This window comes from Hyaena hyaena, unplaced genomic scaffold, assembly GCF_003009895.1.
Source record: "Hyaena hyaena isolate Hyena2069 unplaced genomic scaffold, ASM300989v1 scaffold_729, whole genome shotgun sequence".
NCBI lineage: Eukaryota > Metazoa > Chordata > Mammalia > Carnivora > Hyaenidae > Hyaena > Hyaena hyaena.
Genome location: NW_024081361.1, coordinates 682,440 through 701,048, shown reverse-complemented (window position 1 = coordinate 701,048; position 18,609 = coordinate 682,440). Strand labels below are relative to the sequence as shown.

Sequence of the window (18,609 nt, the reverse complement as noted above, 5' to 3'; positions counted from 1 at the left end):
CACTACCTTTTTATGCTCCGTGAAGTTGAATTAAAACTTCCTTCAAAAAAAGCTTAAGGGGCATTTAGGTGACTCAGAAGGTTAACTCTAGATTTTGGCTCAGGTCCTGGCCCCAGGGTCATAGGATCAGGCCATGCCTCGGGCTCATAGAGCCTGCTTAAGATTTTCTCTCTCCCTCCTCCCCTCTCCCTGACTCCTGCATGTGCACTGTCACTCTCTCTCTCTCAAAAAAAATAATAAAAATAAAATAATTTTAAAAAGCTTAAGATGGGGAGAAAAGTCTTTTGAGCCTTGAAAGTATAGGACTCTGGGATAAGTAAATGTTTTTTTCATCGTATTAAATTCATTAAGAAAGCTAACATTTTGGGAATTAAGGTGCTCAATTAAAAAAATAATTGTAAGGTATGTTGTAGGTCTAGGCTCCTAAACGGGGCTAAACTATAAAATTACAGAGAGCAATTAGGGGACTATGCTGCGGCAGTGAAATGAACATGCTTCTGAAACCTGAGACTCAGAAGAACAGTAATGACATACAGAGTTTCCGCATGGATGCGGTACAGTGGCAGTCCCAAAGAGAATAATGTTCATATTTTGGTCAGATTGGTTTATGTGTTGCTGTGGGAAAACTGAAAGGGCCATAGGTTGCTTTGTAGCTCGTCTTCCTTTTCTTCCTGCTAATATCTTCTTCCTCTGTATTTGCAAGAAGAAACTATGGAAAGGAAGTGTTTTCTTTTCCAGTTAAACTCAGCATATAATATAATGTCAAGGAAGGGTTTTTTTCTTTGTTTAAAGATTTTATACCTAACCATTATTTCCCACTCTTGAATTCCAGTATGTGGGTGGATATGTTTGCTCTGGAAATATTAATTCTATGAGACTATTCTCAAGAATGATTACTTTTGCTTTTAGTAACAAATAAGGGCATATATTCTGCTGCTCTTTAGTGCTTAATTACTTGCATTGTGTTCTTTAAGGGAGCACAGATCCATTTATAGTCCAAACAAGTTATTTCCATAGCTGAAGATAATATGTACTATTGCCGTTAATAAATTGAGTGTGGTTAGGATTTTTTAAAATCTTTTTTCAAGTGATACTGATCATGTGTTTAAAAGTAGAGCTTCGATATAGCTTTTCTTCATGGATTGGACTTTAAGAATTTGATTAAGACCACGTGGACTTTGCACGCTTCCTCTCCTTATATCTTCCAACAAATGTTAAGGAGTGAAGGCTATGTGAACTTCGCCTTTGGACTGTGTGAACTTCAGTTGTAGGAGGCTACATGTAAAAAATCAAAGAAAAGTAGGGTTTTTTTTCCTGAGATCTGCCTTAGTGCTTTTGTTATGATTTCTTCTTTCATTAAAAACTCATTAGTATAGGGGCGCCTGGGTGGCTCAGTCGGTTAAGCGTCCGACTTTCGCTTAGGTCATGATCTCGCGGTTCGTGGGTTCGAGCCCCGCGTCGGGCTCTGTGCTGACTGCCAGCTCAGAGCCTGGAGCCTGTTTCAGTCTGTGACTCCCTCTCTCTCTGACCCTCCCCTGCTCATGCTCTCTCTCTCTCTCCTAGAAATAAATAAAACATTAAAAACAAAAACAAAAACAAAAAAAAAACTCATTAGTATAGAGAAGACCAGATGAATAGTTGTGTCCAGTTTATAGACAAAGCGATTTTGATATTAAATAATAATTCATTTAGAAGGAAGTTAGATTTCAAAAGCACAGGGCCATTTTCCTCCTTTCTTTCCTTTTACGGTATATAAAGTGAGTCTGAATACATTACGGAATTGGAAATATTAAGTATGAAGATTAGATTGAGCATTTAAAAGAGGGATTTGAAAATGGCGAAGTGTTGGTTATTCAAAAGGAAGGTAGAACGATATAGAGTTGGCTTATTAGTAGAACTTTAAAATATTAAAAATCAAATGGGAAGAAAAAAATCACAGGTAGATAGAAAAAAATAAGTTTGAAGAGCAGATGTTTATAAGATGTTGAAATTAAACACCTTCTGTAATGTCTTAGAGGTCATTAGTGAGAGCTTTGGCACCTTGTGGCAAATACTGAAGAGGTTAGGTGAGTAGATAGTGAATTCTTTGAGTTAGGAAGAAGTTGAATATGGGGTGCTGGGGTAGCTGAGTTTGTTAAGTGTCGCCCCTTGATTTTGGCTCAAGTCATCTTACTGGAGAGAGATGGAGCGCCTTGCGGGGCTTGGGGCCTAGTGCGGAGCCTGCTTAGGATTCTCCTCCTGCTCCATCCCTCCGCTGCTCTCTTTCCTTCAAAAAAAAAAAAGGGGGGGGGGGGAGTTGAATAGGCAGATTTGAAGGCATTCATTTACTATTTTTAAATGTTTTTTGTGTTTTACTTTCTATTTTCAAGACAGAGCATGCATATGTGTCAGGGAGGGGCAGGAGAGAGAATCTCAAGCGGGCCTCAGGCTCAGCATAGAGCCCTTTGCAGGGGAGCTAGAAGCTGGGAGCCAGAAGTGGGTCTGGATCCCATGATCCTGGTATCTGACCTGAGCCCAAATCTAGAGTTGGACGCTCTCAAGAGTTCTATGCTCAACCGACTGAGCCACCCAGGTGTCCCAGAATAGTTTTAGATTACAGAAAAATTACAAGGTTACTTTTTTCTTATTTAAAAAAAATTTATTTTAAATGTTTATCTGTTTTTGATAGAGAAAGGGAGAGAGACAGTGTGAGTGGGGGAGGGGCAGATAAGGAAACACAGAATCCAAAGCAGGCCCCAGGCACAGAGCCTGATGTGGGGCTCCAACCCAAGAGATGCGAGATCATGACCTGAGCTGAAGTCGACTCTTAATTACTGAGCCACCCGGGTGCCCCTAAAATTTCTAAATTATACTAGCTTTCTCTTGGTGTATGACTGTGGCTATTAGAAATTATCGTATAGGCTGTCTGAAGTGCCAATTTAGTGATTTTGAATTATTTAATGATCCCTAGTGAATCTCATAACCTTTGTTTTAGGTAGATCACCTGGAATTAAGAATTACGGTCACAAGAGCGATTTATGTAAGCGGCATCTATTTATTGAGCACCTATTAACTTCTGGACACTGTGCTAGGCTCTGGGATATAATGGTGAACAGAAAATGGTTCGTCCCTCTGGGAACTTATTTTTTAGGAGAGAAGACAACAGAAGAAGAGGCAGTTACAGTGGAATGTGATGGTTACCAAAACAGGGAAGTGTACGGAATACCTCACAGGAGTGTATGCCTGCCTCAGCCTTTGGGAACCTGTGTGTGGTCTTGACTGAGCTGAGTTCTGTAGGATTGGACTAGGACTGGCCGCTGGGGTGGGGGTGGGGGGAACAGACAGGGAAAGATGTCCACTGCTCTGGACAGAGGAAGCAACTTCTTAGATTCCATGAGACCAGAGGGGCCTGGGCTTCTCAGAGCTGTGCTTAATTTTCATTCAGTTAACACTATGTTATATTAGTTAAAAATTGTGTCTTTTACTATTATGTTTTCCACAGCTTCTGAGAAAATGATGGACTTTTCACAAGTGATTAATAAATACTTGCCATTAAAGCTAGAGTCATGTAGATTTCACATAGAGAAATGAATTGAATCAAGTTTATTAAGTATTTATTTATTTATTTTTTTAATTTATTTCCAGGAGAGAGAGAGAGAGACAGCGTGAGCAGGGTAGGGTCAGAGAGAGAGGGAGTCACAGACTGAAACAGGCTCCAGGCTCTGAGCTGGCAATCAGCCCAGAGCCCGACGCGGGGCCCGAACCCACGCACCGCGAGATCATGACCTAAGCGAAAGTCGGACGTTTAACCGACTAAGCCACCCAGGCGCCCCTATTAAGTATTTATTCTTAAATAAATGAAGTTTATTTATTTTGAGAGGGGGGGGGAAGAGAGAATCCCAGGTGCTCAGTGCAGAGCCCAGTGCAGGGCTTAAACTCACGAACCATGGGATCATGATCTGAGCCAAAGTCGGGTACTTAACTGACAGAGCCATCCAGGTGCCCCAAGTTTATTAATTTTTTTAAATAGCATATTGATTCTTTAAAATAAAAAATAATAGATTACAAAAGTAATAGTTTTCAATAGATTGGGTAATCCATTTGTTTTATGATTTTGGTTTTATTTTGGTATATTTTGCTATACCAAATTTTCAAATATATAGAGAACTGACATCTTTGTTCTCTTAAACCAACTAGAAGTAAAAAGCTGAGAAACAAAAGCAGCTCATTCTTTGATAAGTAACAAAACTTTGTAACCAGAATATGTGAATTAATGCTGCTAAGTGCAGGGAAAATTGAATCAAGGTAAGAGTATGCTAGGAGAGCATGAACACGGGCAAAGTGAGGATGCAGCTTGCTCCCAAGTAGCTGGCACGCCTCGGGAGCAAAACCAATAACCCACCTGTGTGGAATGGCAGAGTTGGTATGTACATTGGCTCCCTGAATGGCCGGAGGTAGGGCTGAATTACAGACTACAGTGATACTACTTTTGCAAGAAGTTTAAAGTAGGGGAGAAACCGGCAGCAAGCAGCCTTACAACTGCTGATCTTAGACCACTGAAGAGAAATAAAGCCAACATTATCATCCCCCTGAAAATCTATGGCATTTGGGTCTCTGAGTTGGGGAGCCGAGTTCAGCAATGAGTCAAGCTTCAAGGGAGAGTGTTGGTGATAATCATTTCCAGAAACAGCACAGCAAGTGAAAATTATGAACATAGTTCCCTGTGGTGACAGGTGGTGTGTGGAGTTGGGGGGTGAGACAGCTTCTCTGAAGCAGGAGTTTAAAGATGAGACAAAGCTCAAGAAATCAATGATTAGATAATGGGAAGAGAAGAGTGAGCTGATGGATCAGGTTACAAAAGAAAAAATACATACATAGTCATTATAGAAATGAAGGTCACTTTCAAAGCAGCAGATATACACTCTTCTTACTGGGAATAAAGGAGGTAAGCTTGTGAGATCTGAGCAATCCAAAATGGAAAAAGTAAGCATTGAGATTAGGGGGTGGTAGATATGGAGCACAGTAAGTCTCACATACCAATAATTGATACTCCTGAAGAATAGAATCATTGAAGCAGAAATCATTTATCAAGACATTAAGGAAGAGTTTCCCATAAAAAAACACTTGAAATTCTAGAGTGGTTTCTAATCTTTAAATGTAAAGACTTATTATTAAGTCAAAATGGGGAAAAAAAAAATCAAGTCCCCTATAAAATAAAGTGGGCTGGCCTATTAGGCTTTTCCATTCTATAGGGTATGAAAATAAAACACACAAAGTCACTAGGCAAAAAAAAAAAAATATGACCCAGGAATTTTATGTCCAGGCAAGCTATCGTGTAAGTATAATACCAATTGACACATATTTCCGAACAGAAAAACCATGGCTTAGTTCTAAGTCAGCCCTGCAAGATTCAGGGCAGGGCTGGAGAGGGGAGGTGACTGTATTATAAACTACTAAATCAATAGATGAATTGAAAACTAAGTTAAAAGGATTAGTGATTAGCATTAAATAAATGTAAGTGTAGAACTAATATTATAATATTATGAACTATGTCATTATAAACTATTATATTTATGTTTTATAGTTTAGAACTAATATAAACTATTATAAACTTATAGAAATTTAAGGGAAAAATTGGAGATTGGGTAGATAGAAAAATGAAAATACAGAACAATACAGTATATAATATATATAATATGCAAAATAGGTGTTAATCAAATGTTTTCTGTTATTAATAAGGCCTCTGGTGAACAGTAGGCTATTAGTAGGTAAGTTTTGGGGAAGTCCAAAGTTATATGTAGATTTTTGACTATGTAAAGTATTGGTGCACCTAACTCTCGCATTATTCAAAGGGTCAATCATATACCAACTTCTTTTCTTAGTGTGGAGTGAAGAGATGTTATCTAAAGGACACCGTCTATAAGTCTTCCAGGAAAACAGACTATATAGTGAAGTTTAGAATAAAAAAATTAAAAGCTAAAAGCAATACAAAAAAAAATAAGATAAAATTAGGACAAACTATGAAGAAAATGATAGATTGGAGCAAAAAAGTTATATCCATTAAAAGATGCATCAGAAAAGGTGCAAATAATATTTTAGTGATTTAGTGGGTTTAAGTGTCATGATCATATGATATGATCTCTTTTGTAACTACTCCGCTCTGTTACAGTGTGAAGGCAAGCCACAGGCAACATGTAAATGAATTAACAGGACAGTGTTCCAGTAAAACTATTGACAAAAAAACAGGTAGTGGGTCAAATTTGTCCTGTAAGCCAGTTTGCTTACGCAAGGTCTAAAACTGTACTTCAGAAAACTTCCAAGTAAAAGGTAATAGCATGATACATAGAATAACAAACAACATACCATGGAAACAATAAACACTTTTTTTTCTTTTCTTTTTTTTTTTAAATTTATTTCTGAGAGAGACAGTGTGAGCAGGGGAAAGTCAGAGAGAGAGGGAGACTTTTTTAATTTTTATTTATTTCCAGGAGAGAGAGAGATAGACCGCGTGAACAGGGGTGGGTCAGAGAGAGAGGGAGACACAGACTCTGAAACAGTCTCCAGGCTCTGAGCTGGCAGTCAGCACAGAGCCCGACGCGGGGCTCAAACCCATGAACCGTGAGATCATGACCTGAGCGAAAGTCGGACGCTTAACCGACTAAGCCACCCAGGCGCCCCTGCCATCTGAGACAATTAAATAACTCTTGGGCCAAAGGAAAAATCGAAAAATCAAATCCAAATCAACTAGTAATACCAATTATCAGAATTCTCTGTTCTTCTGGGATATGGCTAAAGCAGTACTCAGGAAAATTCGTAGATATAAGTAAACTACTAAAGAAAAGAATGATAGAGTTAAAGAATTCATTATAACAAGTTACAAAATGATAATGATGATGGAAGAAAGCAGAAAGAAGGTATTAGCAAATATGAAAGTAGAAATTGATGAATTTAGAAAACATACATGGAAGTATTACTAAATCATGCGTATGAACAGAGTAGGAGAAGGAATCAAATATTTAGGAAATTAAATGTAAGTGGTCCTATTGTTAAATTGTGTGGTCAATTTGAAAACCTAATCTACACGAAACACTATGAGGCCTAGGCACCCTTCTAAGAAACATTATAACTACAGTGCTTTCCAACTTGTTCTAGAACAGAAAAAGATTTTTTAAGTTGTTTTTTTGAAATATTATTTTGATACCAAATTCTGAAAAAGCACACAAAAACTAAACTCTAGATAGACCCTTCTCAAAAATCCTAAAAATTAGCAAGTACAATTTAGCAACACATTAAAAGAATAATGCATGGTGACCAAGTTGCCCTCATCCCAGGATGAAGTATCAGGAAATCAGGAAATACTAAATACATCACTATGGGGGAAATACTAAATGCTGTGTTTTTAAAAGTATAAAAGAGAAACATGATTTTCTTTTGAGAAGCTGAGAAGGAATTTGGTAAAATTAACCATCAGTTCTGAGTTTATTTAAAAAAGAAAACAACTCTTAATAAAATAGGAATTAACTTGATACTTCCTTAATGTGACAGGAAATATGTCTTATGATAAAAAGTCTGCATTATTCCTACTGTTAACTGTAAGCAAGTCTCATTTAACAGGAATAACAGTTGTCACCATTACTATTATCATCATTCCAGCAGTTCTGGCCAATTGAAATAGGGAAAAAAAGATGTATAAAAATTGGAGAGAAAGGGGAAATCATCAAAGTAGACAGATGTGATTGTTAACCTAGAATAGGTCTGAAAAGTAAAGGTGGTCCATTATATCCCTCCATCCCTGCCCTCAGTCTTCTTTCTATGATTTATAAACTATTCTCATGCAGCTAGATATATTGGCTGCTTTTTTCACTTATATCCAGTGTATTTTTCCCCTGAAGTTTATATAGGTTTACTTGAACTAATTTATGAAATATTTATGTTGACCAGGCGGATGAGCAAGCCAGAGAGAGTATAAAAATGAAACAGTTGGATGGGGCGCGTGGGTGGTTCAGTCAGTTAAGCATCTGACTTTGGCTCAGGTCATGATCTCACAGTTTGTGAGTTCAAGCCCCGCATCTGGCTCTAGGCTGAGAGCTTGGAGCCTGGAGCCTGCTTCGGATTCTGTGTCTCCCTCTCTCTCTGACCCTCCTCTGCTTGCTCTCTCTCTCTCTCTCTCAAAAATAAATAAACATTAAAAAATTAAATTAAAAAAATGAAGTAGCCAGAGTTTGCTTTGAAATATTTCCTGTCCTGAGCATCTAGATCTTTAGGACAGTTAAATTTAAATTTTTAATACAACTTTTCTTCCTTGTAGCCTCATGAAGTGAAAAGGGAAAGCTCTTATTTAAAAAATTTTTTTCTTAAGTTTTTATTTTATTTTTGAGAGAGAGCAGGTGAGAACAGAGAGTGAATTCCAAGCAGGCTGTGCATTGCCCGTGCAGTGCCCCATTTGGGGTTTGAACTCAAAAACAGTGAGATCATGTCTTGAGCCGAAACCAAGAGCCAGACACTTAACTGACTGAGCCACCCAGGCCCCCCTTGACATTTTATTTAAAGTTTATTTATTTTGAGAGAGAGCCAGCATGAGTTGGGGAGTGGCAGAGAGAGGGGATGAAAGAGAATCCCAAGCAGGCTCCCCACTGCCAGTGCAGAGCCCTACATGGGGGCTCCAACAGCCAATCTGGGAGATAAATCGCCGGAGCTGAAACCGAGGGTTGGTCCCTCAACCAACTGAGCCACCCAGGCTCCTCAAAGCATTGACATTTTTTTTGTTTCAAGTTTATTTTGAGAGAGAGAGAGATCAGGTGGGGGAGGGGCAGAGAGAGAGGGAGAGGATTCCAAGCAGGCTTTGCACTGTCATTGCAGAGCCCGATGCAGGGCTTGAACTCACAAACCGTGAGATCATGACCTGAGCCAAAGTTGGAAGCTTAACCAACTGAGCCACACAGGTGCCCCAGCATTGACATTTTAAAATAACTTGTATTTGTTCAGTGCTTAACAGGTACCAGGCAAGGTACTTGGTGTGTTGCATACTTTGTTATCTACTTGATCCTTTAGAGCAACCTGATGGTAACATAGCTACTACTATTATCCCTATTTTGCAGATGAGAAAACTGAGGTTTTATTACTTGTTCAAGGTAAACCCAGAAAGTAGCAGATTTTGACAAACATGTTTTCTGACTCCTTTAAGTATTTATGTATCTTGTCATTTATTGGTGTAAGGAATTTACTATTCAGTTTTGTAAAGAAGAGAGTATTTCTTGAGTTTTCCTATAGCCGGTATCCAAGCTCTTTCATCAGCCCTCTGGGTGACTTTTGGATCCTGGAGAAAGTGTGTTGGAGCACATCAGCCCACATACAGTCCAGACTTGACAAATCAGTTGATTTGGTTTCATTGTGGACTATATGGAGTTATAATATGTAAACGTTCCTGGTGTGCAGAGAGGTAGTGGGCATTATGTGATTTCTTCCTTCCACTTTGTTACTAAAACTCCGAAGTCGCATAAGTCATGATTCTTTTCCTGTTTAGTGTAATTGGGAGCAACATTTGTGGATAGCAGTGCACTGAATGGTAGCAGTGTACTGGGTGACTAGCCTTTGGGCTCAAGAAGTTTATAGTTTGGATGGGATAAATGTGGGGAAATATTACAGGGAAAATGACTTTTAAAACAGGAATTGCCTCCTTTTTTTTTTCTTTTGTATTTCATAGAAGCATTTGTTGCAAATTGCCAAATATTTTGCCAACATCAAAAAATGCTGAATTTCTGAGGGAAGTTTTAGGCCTGTAGGTTCATCCCATCAGTATTATGAAAAGATCTGGGCTCTGAAAACAGATGTAGCAATCAGCCACCAGTAATGAAATAAAAAGACCTGCCACCTTATGACATCTGTTTAGTGGAAGAGCCTTGCTGCTTTGAGGTACTTACAAAACTTAACCAGAGTAAAAGTTATTCAATTCAGTTTGGAGGGATAAGGTAACTTGATGTTTTATCATATCTCTTATTGTTTGAATTTAATATCAGGATGATGGATTACAATGAAGAATCCATCCTATTAGGAAGGGTGATATCCTACTATTTCACTTCCCAGGTGAGCAAGCTTTTTGTGTTCCTATTTGTTAACTAGGCCTTTTGATATTTTTGTAGACAATCTGCTTCATCTTGATTCTGCAGCATTCCAAACTGGTATCCTTGGGGTTCTCTTAACATTGCTATGGTGCAGAAGATTTAAAATCAGGTATGGCTGTGGGGCCAGAAGTCCCTCAGTGAAATTCTCAACTTAACTCTGCCTTCTACTCTCTGATTTATCATTTGGGTTTCTTTTTTTTTGGTGGTCTTTTAGCTGATGTTCACAAGGAATAGAGTCACGTGATGTATGAAGGGAAACATATACACTTCTCTGAGGTTGACAATAAGCCCTTGTGCTCATATAGCCCCAAACTGTGCAAGCAGCGGCGACTCAACGGCTACGCTTTCTGTATCAGACACGTTCTGGAGGACAAGACTGCCCCCTTCAAGCAATGTGAATATGTGGCCAAATATAACAGCCAACGCTGCACCAACCCAATCCCAAAATCAGAGGATCGTAGGTAAGAGCTAATAGTGGGAATCCATCTTTGACTTAATTCGTAGGCTTGGAATTTTTCTTGTCTATTTTTTTCTTAATGTGGTGAATTTAAACATTGAGTTCCAGGGGTGATCTAACTAAACCTTGGCAATGCTTCTGAAGATGAGAGATGGCAGTTTTTTAAAAATGGGGTAGTAAGCTTGGGGAATTCTTTGTAAAGTATGTATGAGTGTTTTTATTGATACAATAGACTTTCAAAGAATTTTTCCCTCAATTATTGCTTGTGTTTGTTTTGTGGTCTTAACAAAGTAGTTCCTTATTTTGTTAGAAACCTGCTTAAACAACAGAAATTATAGGAACTACTTAGGTGTTATAATTAACGGTAATAATTTTGGAAGTTTTAAATCTATGCTTGAAAGGTAGCAAAGGGTATGTGCTTCCTGAAAAAGAATTGTTCAAAAGAATGATTACTTGAATTAGATTTATTTTCTGTCAGATTCCTAAGCAGTGTTTGGCATTGTTTTATAATCTTGCCTCTTTTGGTTAAAAGAGTTGCATATGAAGTATGTTTACTATCATTGAGAAATGATATTTTCAATAGTAAGAGTAGGCTTTATCACTAGGATTATGAACTTTTACTTGGCTGAATGAAACATGGAGGTGTTTTCAGAGGAGTCTTATGGTTTTTCATCTTTCATATTCTTAGGAAAATTCATACTATTTCACATACAATCTTTTTTTCCCTCTTATATAATTTTTTTTTCATGTTTCTTTTTCTTCACGTCTCCAGAAACCATGTGGATCATTGTAGGGTATTACAGAGAGATACACGATTATTTTCCCAAAAGTTTCAAACACTTGTTATCTTCAGGTAGAAAATGTGAACTTTTTACTTCTATCTTTAAAATATGTATATACACACAACCTTCATTCTTGTTCTTATACATAAGCAATTGTCACCTGCATACATTGGTTGAAAAGAAATCATGTATTTTATATGCCATGGTGAGCAATTTTTACGCTTTCAGGGTGAAACAGATCATTTGTGTTGATAGAGCTTCCACCAAAATGAGTAGAGCACCATGTGGTGATTTGGGAATACTCTCTTAGAATCTCTAATGAGCACTTAAAGCTTCACATTACAATACCTGAAAGTTAGAAGCAGCTGCTCAGGGAGGCAAGGAATAAAATTTTAATCTCAGATGAGAAAGAGGCCACTGTACCTGGCTAACCATATGTGTCCAGTTGGTTTTAGCAGTCTTAACATGGCCACTTTTTCTTACCCCCTGCCCTTTTATAACTTCAAGAATTGATGAACTTGGATTTATTTACTTCAAGTTCCACTATAAACACATCTATAATTCTTCTCTTTTTTAATGTTTTCAGTTTATTTATTAATTTAAGCGATCTCTATACCCAGTGTGGCGCTTGAACTCACAGCCCTGAGATCAAGAGTCACATGCTCTTCTGACTGAGCCAGGCAGGCACCCCTGTAATTTTGTCAGCTTACCTCAGTTGTAGTTGTATACTGTGGCTTTCCCCCCTCCCCCTTCATTTCAGCAGAAGCAAATAGGTAAAGAAATTTCTACTAGCTAGCAACAAGAAATAAAGCAAAAGTTGCCCTGAATTTCTCCAAAGTATTAATTCTCTCAATCCTAGGTCTTCACCTTGATGTTCAAAATAATTTCCTCTTTTTAGAACAAGAAGGGGAAGGACTCTTTTTGTGTGTTGCTATGTGAAGAGAAGTAATACTTAAGTACTAGATTGTGTGCATTTTTTCAAAATTGGGTCAAACCAATGCAAATGGTACTAATATTTTTATTGTTTATAGGGTTGTTTGGAAATAGATTAAAGTAGACATTAGCTAGCAGGAGGTAATATTTTTCTGTTGCCTCAAGAAATACAGGTTGATAGGTGGAAACTAATTTAACGATAAACTACTTGTAAAAAAAAAAAAAAAAAAAAAAGAAAGAAATCCAGGTTGAGGGGTGCCTGGATGGCTCAGTTGGTTAAGTGTCTGACTTCGGCTTAGGCCAGTCTCATTCGTGAGTTTGAGCCCTGCCTCAGGCTCTCTCCTGTCAGCCCAGAGCCCACTTCTGATCCTGTCTCCCTCTCTGCCTCTCCCCAGCTCACACACACTTACTCTCTCAAAGTAAACAACAATTAAAAAAAAAACAAAAACGGGCGCCTGGGTGGCTTAGTCGGTTAAGCGTCCGACTTTCGCTTAGGTCATGATCTCGCGGTTCGTGGGTTCGAGCCCCGCGTCGGGCTCTGTGCTGACTGCCAGCTCAGAGCCTGGAGACTGTTTCAGTCTGTGACTCCCTCTCTCTCTGACCCCCCCCGGCTCACACTGTCTCTCTCTCTCTCCTAGAAATAAATAAAAATATTTAAAAAAAAAAAAAAAAAAACAACAGGCTGAGTTCATATAAGGTCTAAACATGTATATAAATATTGATAGTTACAACTACATTATATGATATAATGTAGAAAAGATTCATATTCTTTGGAAAATAAGCTTTCATTATTTTACTTTATTTTTTAAAATTCAAGTTATTTCACATACAGCGTGGTATTGGTTTCAGGAGTAGAACCCAGTGATTCATCACTTCCACATGACACCCAGTGCTGGTCCCAGCAAAGCTGTCATTATTGTTAATGCAGTTCTTCTTTGGACACTTAGGAATTTGAGGTGGTTTTATGTATTATTTTAGAAAACAAATTCTTGAGGATTCTTAGTTGATAAAATTATCTGATTGGTGGTCAGCTACAGGAAACTTCTTAATATCTGGTGTCCAACTTACCTGATATGCATTATTAATGCTAACTTAGGGGATTCTCCTTTTTTGAAATAGCATAATGTTATGTTCAGTAGGAGTACTGGTATAATTAAAAAGTGAAGTTCATTTCCTAATATACTTAACAGTGGGAAGCTAAGGCTTATTACTATCACCTTGGTTTCTCAGAGGTAAGTGGTTATATTAAGTTGGTTCTTTTCTTTTTTTTTTAATTTTTTAAAATGTTTTATTTCTGAGAGAGGGAGAGAGAGAGCATGAGCGGGGGCGGGGTTGATCAGAGAGAGAGGGAGACACAGAATCAGAAGCAGGCTCTAGGCTCTGAGTGAGCTGTCAGCACAGAGCCCGATGTGGGGCTTGAACCCACGAACGGTGAGATCATGACCTGAGCTGAAGTCAGACACTCAACCGACTGAGCCACCCAGGCACCCCAAGTTGGTTATTTTCTATAATATTTTAAATTTGCTCACTATAATCTTACACATTTTTTAGCAGTATATTTGCCAAGAAATTTTTTGTTTCCTGTATGTCTACTCTTTTCTAAAACAGCTTAGTCAAGATATAACTCACATCCCATACAATTCATGCATTTGAAGTATTCAATTCAGCATTTTTTAGGCTATTCACAGGATTGTACCACTATCCTCACACTCCAATTTTACAACATTTTCCTCCCCTCAAAAGAACCCGTTAGCAGTCACTCCCCTGTGTAGTTATTCAGTTCGTCATTGTAGAATACTTTTAAGCACCGGTCATAACTAAGCAAGCCGTTGTAACTCTAGCCATGAAAATTTTTCCCTTTTAGAAGAGGAAGTAGTTTTACAAGTTCAGACTCAGTTGTGGTGGTGCTGACACAGTGGCTGGAGCAGGAGTTGAGGGTGAGGTCGAGGGAGGACTGTGCGCGCAGATCAGCCTCTGCCGGGTCACGTGAGGTGGCGCGTAGCAGGCTCAGTTACCAGTCCCGGCCGCCTGTGTGTAATGAGCAGAAACATTTGATTTCCAAATTAAAAAAAATATTATTCTCACTAATCCTTTTGTTAATTTGAAAATGACTTGAAAACAACAGAAATCATTTATTCTTTATTGGGAAGCTTGGTTAATGCGGTTATCCCTGAAAGTTTTTTCTTTCTTGGCCACAGCTTTATGAATCCATTGTGTTTAAGGTGTATATGAGACCTGGCCCAAACTTGTTAGGTGTGTAGGTTCTGTTCACTGTCCAGAAAGCTTTTTCTTAATAGTCCTATTCAAATTGAGAAGTGCCTCTGATAGATTAACGTATAAAACAAACCAACAAAACCATGTCTCCTGATTCTTTGGTGAATCTGTATTTTTAACAGCTACTTAAAAATGTGTTTGGGGTTAGTTAGTTAGTTAAGCATCTGACTTCTGACTTCGGCTCAGGTCATGATCTCACAGTTCATGGGTTCGAGCCCCGCATCACTTTATGCTCTGTGCTATATAGCATAAGCCTGCTTCGGATCCTTTACCTCTTTCTGTCCCTCCTTTGCCCTTGTGCTCTTTCTCTTTCTCTCAAAAATAAACATAAAAAAAAAAAATTGTTTGATGCAGCCCAATGAGTCCGAAGATTGACGTTAATTATTTACTTTCATGCCTTTTTCCCCAAAACTGTCCTATGGAGATACCACAGGTACACTATAGTCAAAATAGATGCTATTTTCAAATAAGTTAGGGAAACACTGCCAGATGGCTACATCTCCACCTTGCAGCATAATGCACATTATCATACAAAATGCTTTGAGAAGTTGTTCATCAGAAGCAAACAACAAAATTGTTCTCTAATTCTGTTTAAGCCAGCATTTCCCAAATTTATTTAAGCATGGAATACTCTTTACAGCAGATCTGTTAACCTAGTCTGAATTGCTTGAGGAATACCAGTTTGGAAAACACTACTTTTCTAGTGGTTAAAAGCCTCCATAAGTTTTCAGTGTGGTTTATTGGAACAACATGCATTCTGTGTTCTTACTGTGTAGAAGGATTCTGTCCTTTTTTATTATTATTATTATTATTTTTTTAAATGTTTTATTTATTTCTAGGAGAGAGAGAGAGAGACAGCGTGAACAGGGGAGGGTTCAGACAGAGAGAGAGGGAGTCACAGACTGAAACAGGCTCCAGGCTCTGAGCTGGCAGTCAGCACAGAGCCCGACGCGGGGCTCGAACCCACGAACCGCGAGATCATGACCCAAGCGAAAGTCGGACACTTAACCGACTAAGCCACCCAGGCGCCCCCCTTTTTTATTATTTTTAAACTACCATTTACATTACAAAAGTAGCTTCCTGTTGAAGACCTACTAAGAGTCTTCCTGAGCTTTGAGTTCAAGTCTGCACACTGACACTTTCCAGATGCGAGGTTTGGGGCAAGTTATTTGATTTTTTTTTTTTTTAAATGTTTTTTTAAATGTTTTATTTATTTTTAGGAGAGAGACAGCGTGAGCAGGGGAGGGTCAGAGAGAGAGGGAGTCACAGACTGAAACAGGTTCCAGGCTCTGAACTGGCAGTCAGCACAGAGCCCGACGCGGGGCTCAAACCCACGAACCGCCAGATCATGACCCAAGCGAAAGTGAGACGCTTAACCGACTAAGCCACCCAGGCGCCCCCAAGTTATTTGATTTCTATCAACTTTAGCTTCCTCGTCTGTGTAAAGGGCATTTTAGCATTTACTGCAGGTAGAAACATACACTTCTCTCTGGCTGTTGAGGAATTCCTTTCATCTGTAGTCCCACTAATTAGTTTTAATTTACGTTTTCCTTCCCTCCTGTATTCTCTTCTTTCTCTCTTACTGTGTGCGTGTGTGTCTGTGTGTGTGTAGAATACACCGTAGACACTTGACATTATTAGGGGTTATATCATAAGATCTTTATGAATCTACAAATACTTGAAAATATATATATGTATATATATATATATTTTCTCTGTAGAAGAGTTTTAAGTGATCCTTTAGACTCTTGATGAGTTATTTTGTATGCTCTGAATACAAAATAAAATAACAAAGCAGAGTGAGAAGCCGTAGCTGGCTGGTTACCCAGGGCCACTCACTATTTGAATGACTTGCTTCTGTCCAGCAGCCTCTGTGCATACACAGTTCACATACTTGCTTCAGGAAAATGGCAGACTCGGAGGATTGCTTGAGTAGTGGCAGTTGTTTACATTAAACCTCCAAATGCCAAGAGTTACAATAGTCCTGAATTTTTAACATGTTAGGTAGGAGTCACAAATTTATACCGCATAGTTTTATATTACCCTTTTCTTACTCTATATATCATAAACCTTTCCCCCATCTGTGTGTGTTTTTTAAAGGTACTGCAACAGCCACTTGCAGGTACTTGGCTTTATCCCGAAAAAAGAGAGGAAGAAAAAGAATGATCCTATAGATGAGGTGAAGGTCAGGCACCAGATGGATACCATGGCCTTCAGCCTGACGGTGCCCACGCTGGCCTTGAAGATGCCCAATGGACTGGATGGAATGTCCCTCTCTCCGCCCGGGGCTAGGGTCCCTCTCCACTACCTGGAAACCGAGTTGGAAGACCCATTTGCTTTCAACGAGGAAGATGATGATCTAAAGAAAGGGGCAACTGTGAGAAAGAAGTTGCAGAGCAAGCTGGCCCAGAATCGGCAGCGCCAGAGAGAGACCGAGATTTTAAAAGTTCGACAAGAGCACTTTAGTCCCCCTCCTGCACCTTCACAGCAGCAGCCCCCGCAGCAGCACCCCCACCCTTCACCCTCCCCCACTTCTTTAAAACCTCCGGCGCCGCCGCCACCGCAAGGTTTCGTCTGCAAGTCCCCTCCACCTCCAAACACCAGCCTACCACTGCAGGGAGTGGCCCCCACCACACACACTATAGCACAAGCACGGCAGTCGTCTCACAGGAGGCCGCTGCCCCTCCTGCCCTCCGGCAGGGCGCCCGCCGCGGACCCGCCCAGCGCTGACCGGGTCCTTATGAAAGCCACAGCCTTCTCTCCACACTTCTCCTGCATCAGCCGACTGCAGAGACTGGTGAGACTGTGCACCCAGAAGCATCAGTTGGATACTGATCTGTTCCCCCACCTAGGTGAGTTTCCTCTTACGCCAGATCGTACCTCGGAACAAAATGTGCCCACGGCTGCCGCCTGTGATGTAGGGGTGGGGGGGTCCGCTGTGGGGCCGCCGGTGTAAAGGAAACCTCCCTGGGGCACAGGGTGCGGAAGACTCAGTGGGGAAATGTAGAATCCCATCACAGCGACTAGGTAGTGGTCGTGGCAGCCGCCTTAGAAGGCAGTTGGTTGTGTCTGGCAGTTCTGCGCGTCTGCGAGCTCGGCACCTGTGTCTCACGAAGTTTTCGACATGTCTTATCGTAGGACTTTGGAATAATGATAGCATTGTTAATATCCACCGACAGTTTAAAAAAGGAAAAAACTTATTAAAAAAATTCCCAGAGTGATACCTGTTCATAACTTAAAAGTGAAAAAAATACAGATAAAACTTTAATGTAGTCAAACGTCTATCATTATTATTGCTTCTGAATTTTCTTGCTCAAGAAAAATCTCTCTGGTCCAGATATTTTATATTTTGTTATTGATTATTTTGCCCTTGATTATTTAAACTTTTTAAGTTTATTTATTTACTTTTGAGAGAGAAAGACACCTGCACGGAGCAGGGGAGGGTCAGAGAGAGGGAGAGAATCCCAAGCAGGTGAACCTCGATAGTGACCTGAGCTGAAATCAAGAGTCCAAAACTTAACTGACTAAGCCACCCAGGCGCCCCTGATTATTTACTTTTAATTCATTTGGAATTTATTCTTTATTTTATTATTTTTTTTAATGTTTATTTATTATTGAGACACAGAGAAACACAGCATGAGTGGGGGAGGGGCAGAGAGAGAGGGAGACACAGAATGCAAAGTAGGCTCCAGGCTCTGAGCTGTCAGCACAGAGCCTGATGCGGGGCTGGAACCCACAAACTGTGAGATCATGACCTGAGCCGAAGTCGGAAGCTCAATTGACTGAGCCACCTGTGCGCCCCTGGAATTTATTTTTAAATATGGTATGAGCTGTGATTCTAACTTTAGGGAAAATTGTTTGCATGACATATGATAGCAATAGAATAGAAAAATAGGAAAAGGATGGGAATAGAGGAAGAGGAAGAAGAAATATAAATGATCAGTAAACCAGTGAAACCCCCAGTCCCCATAGCAGGTGAAGAAATGCAAATTAAAGTAACAGTAAGTTACTATCACCTTGGCAAAAACTATCCCCAGTGTTGATCAGGCTTATACATCGCTGG

General features: G+C 39.5%; 1 protein-coding gene across 2 annotated transcripts in view; it reads left to right on the top strand.

Annotated features, from left to right (window-relative positions):
• The window catches only part of INO80D (INO80 complex subunit D), a 63,621-nt gene that overhangs the window by 7,923 nt on the left and 37,089 nt on the right, over window positions 1–18,609 (top strand). For both annotated transcript variants that reach the window (XM_039218014.1, XM_039218015.1), the window contains exons 2-4: window positions 10,119–10,209; window positions 10,315–10,561; window positions 16,647–17,398. In XM_039218014.1, coding sequence (XP_039073945.1) covers window positions 10,344–10,561; window positions 16,647–17,398 — 970 coding nt within the window. In that variant the 5' untranslated portion in view covers window positions 10,119–10,209; window positions 10,315–10,343. The remainder of the gene's footprint in view (window positions 1–10,118; window positions 10,210–10,314; window positions 10,562–16,646; window positions 17,399–18,609) is intronic.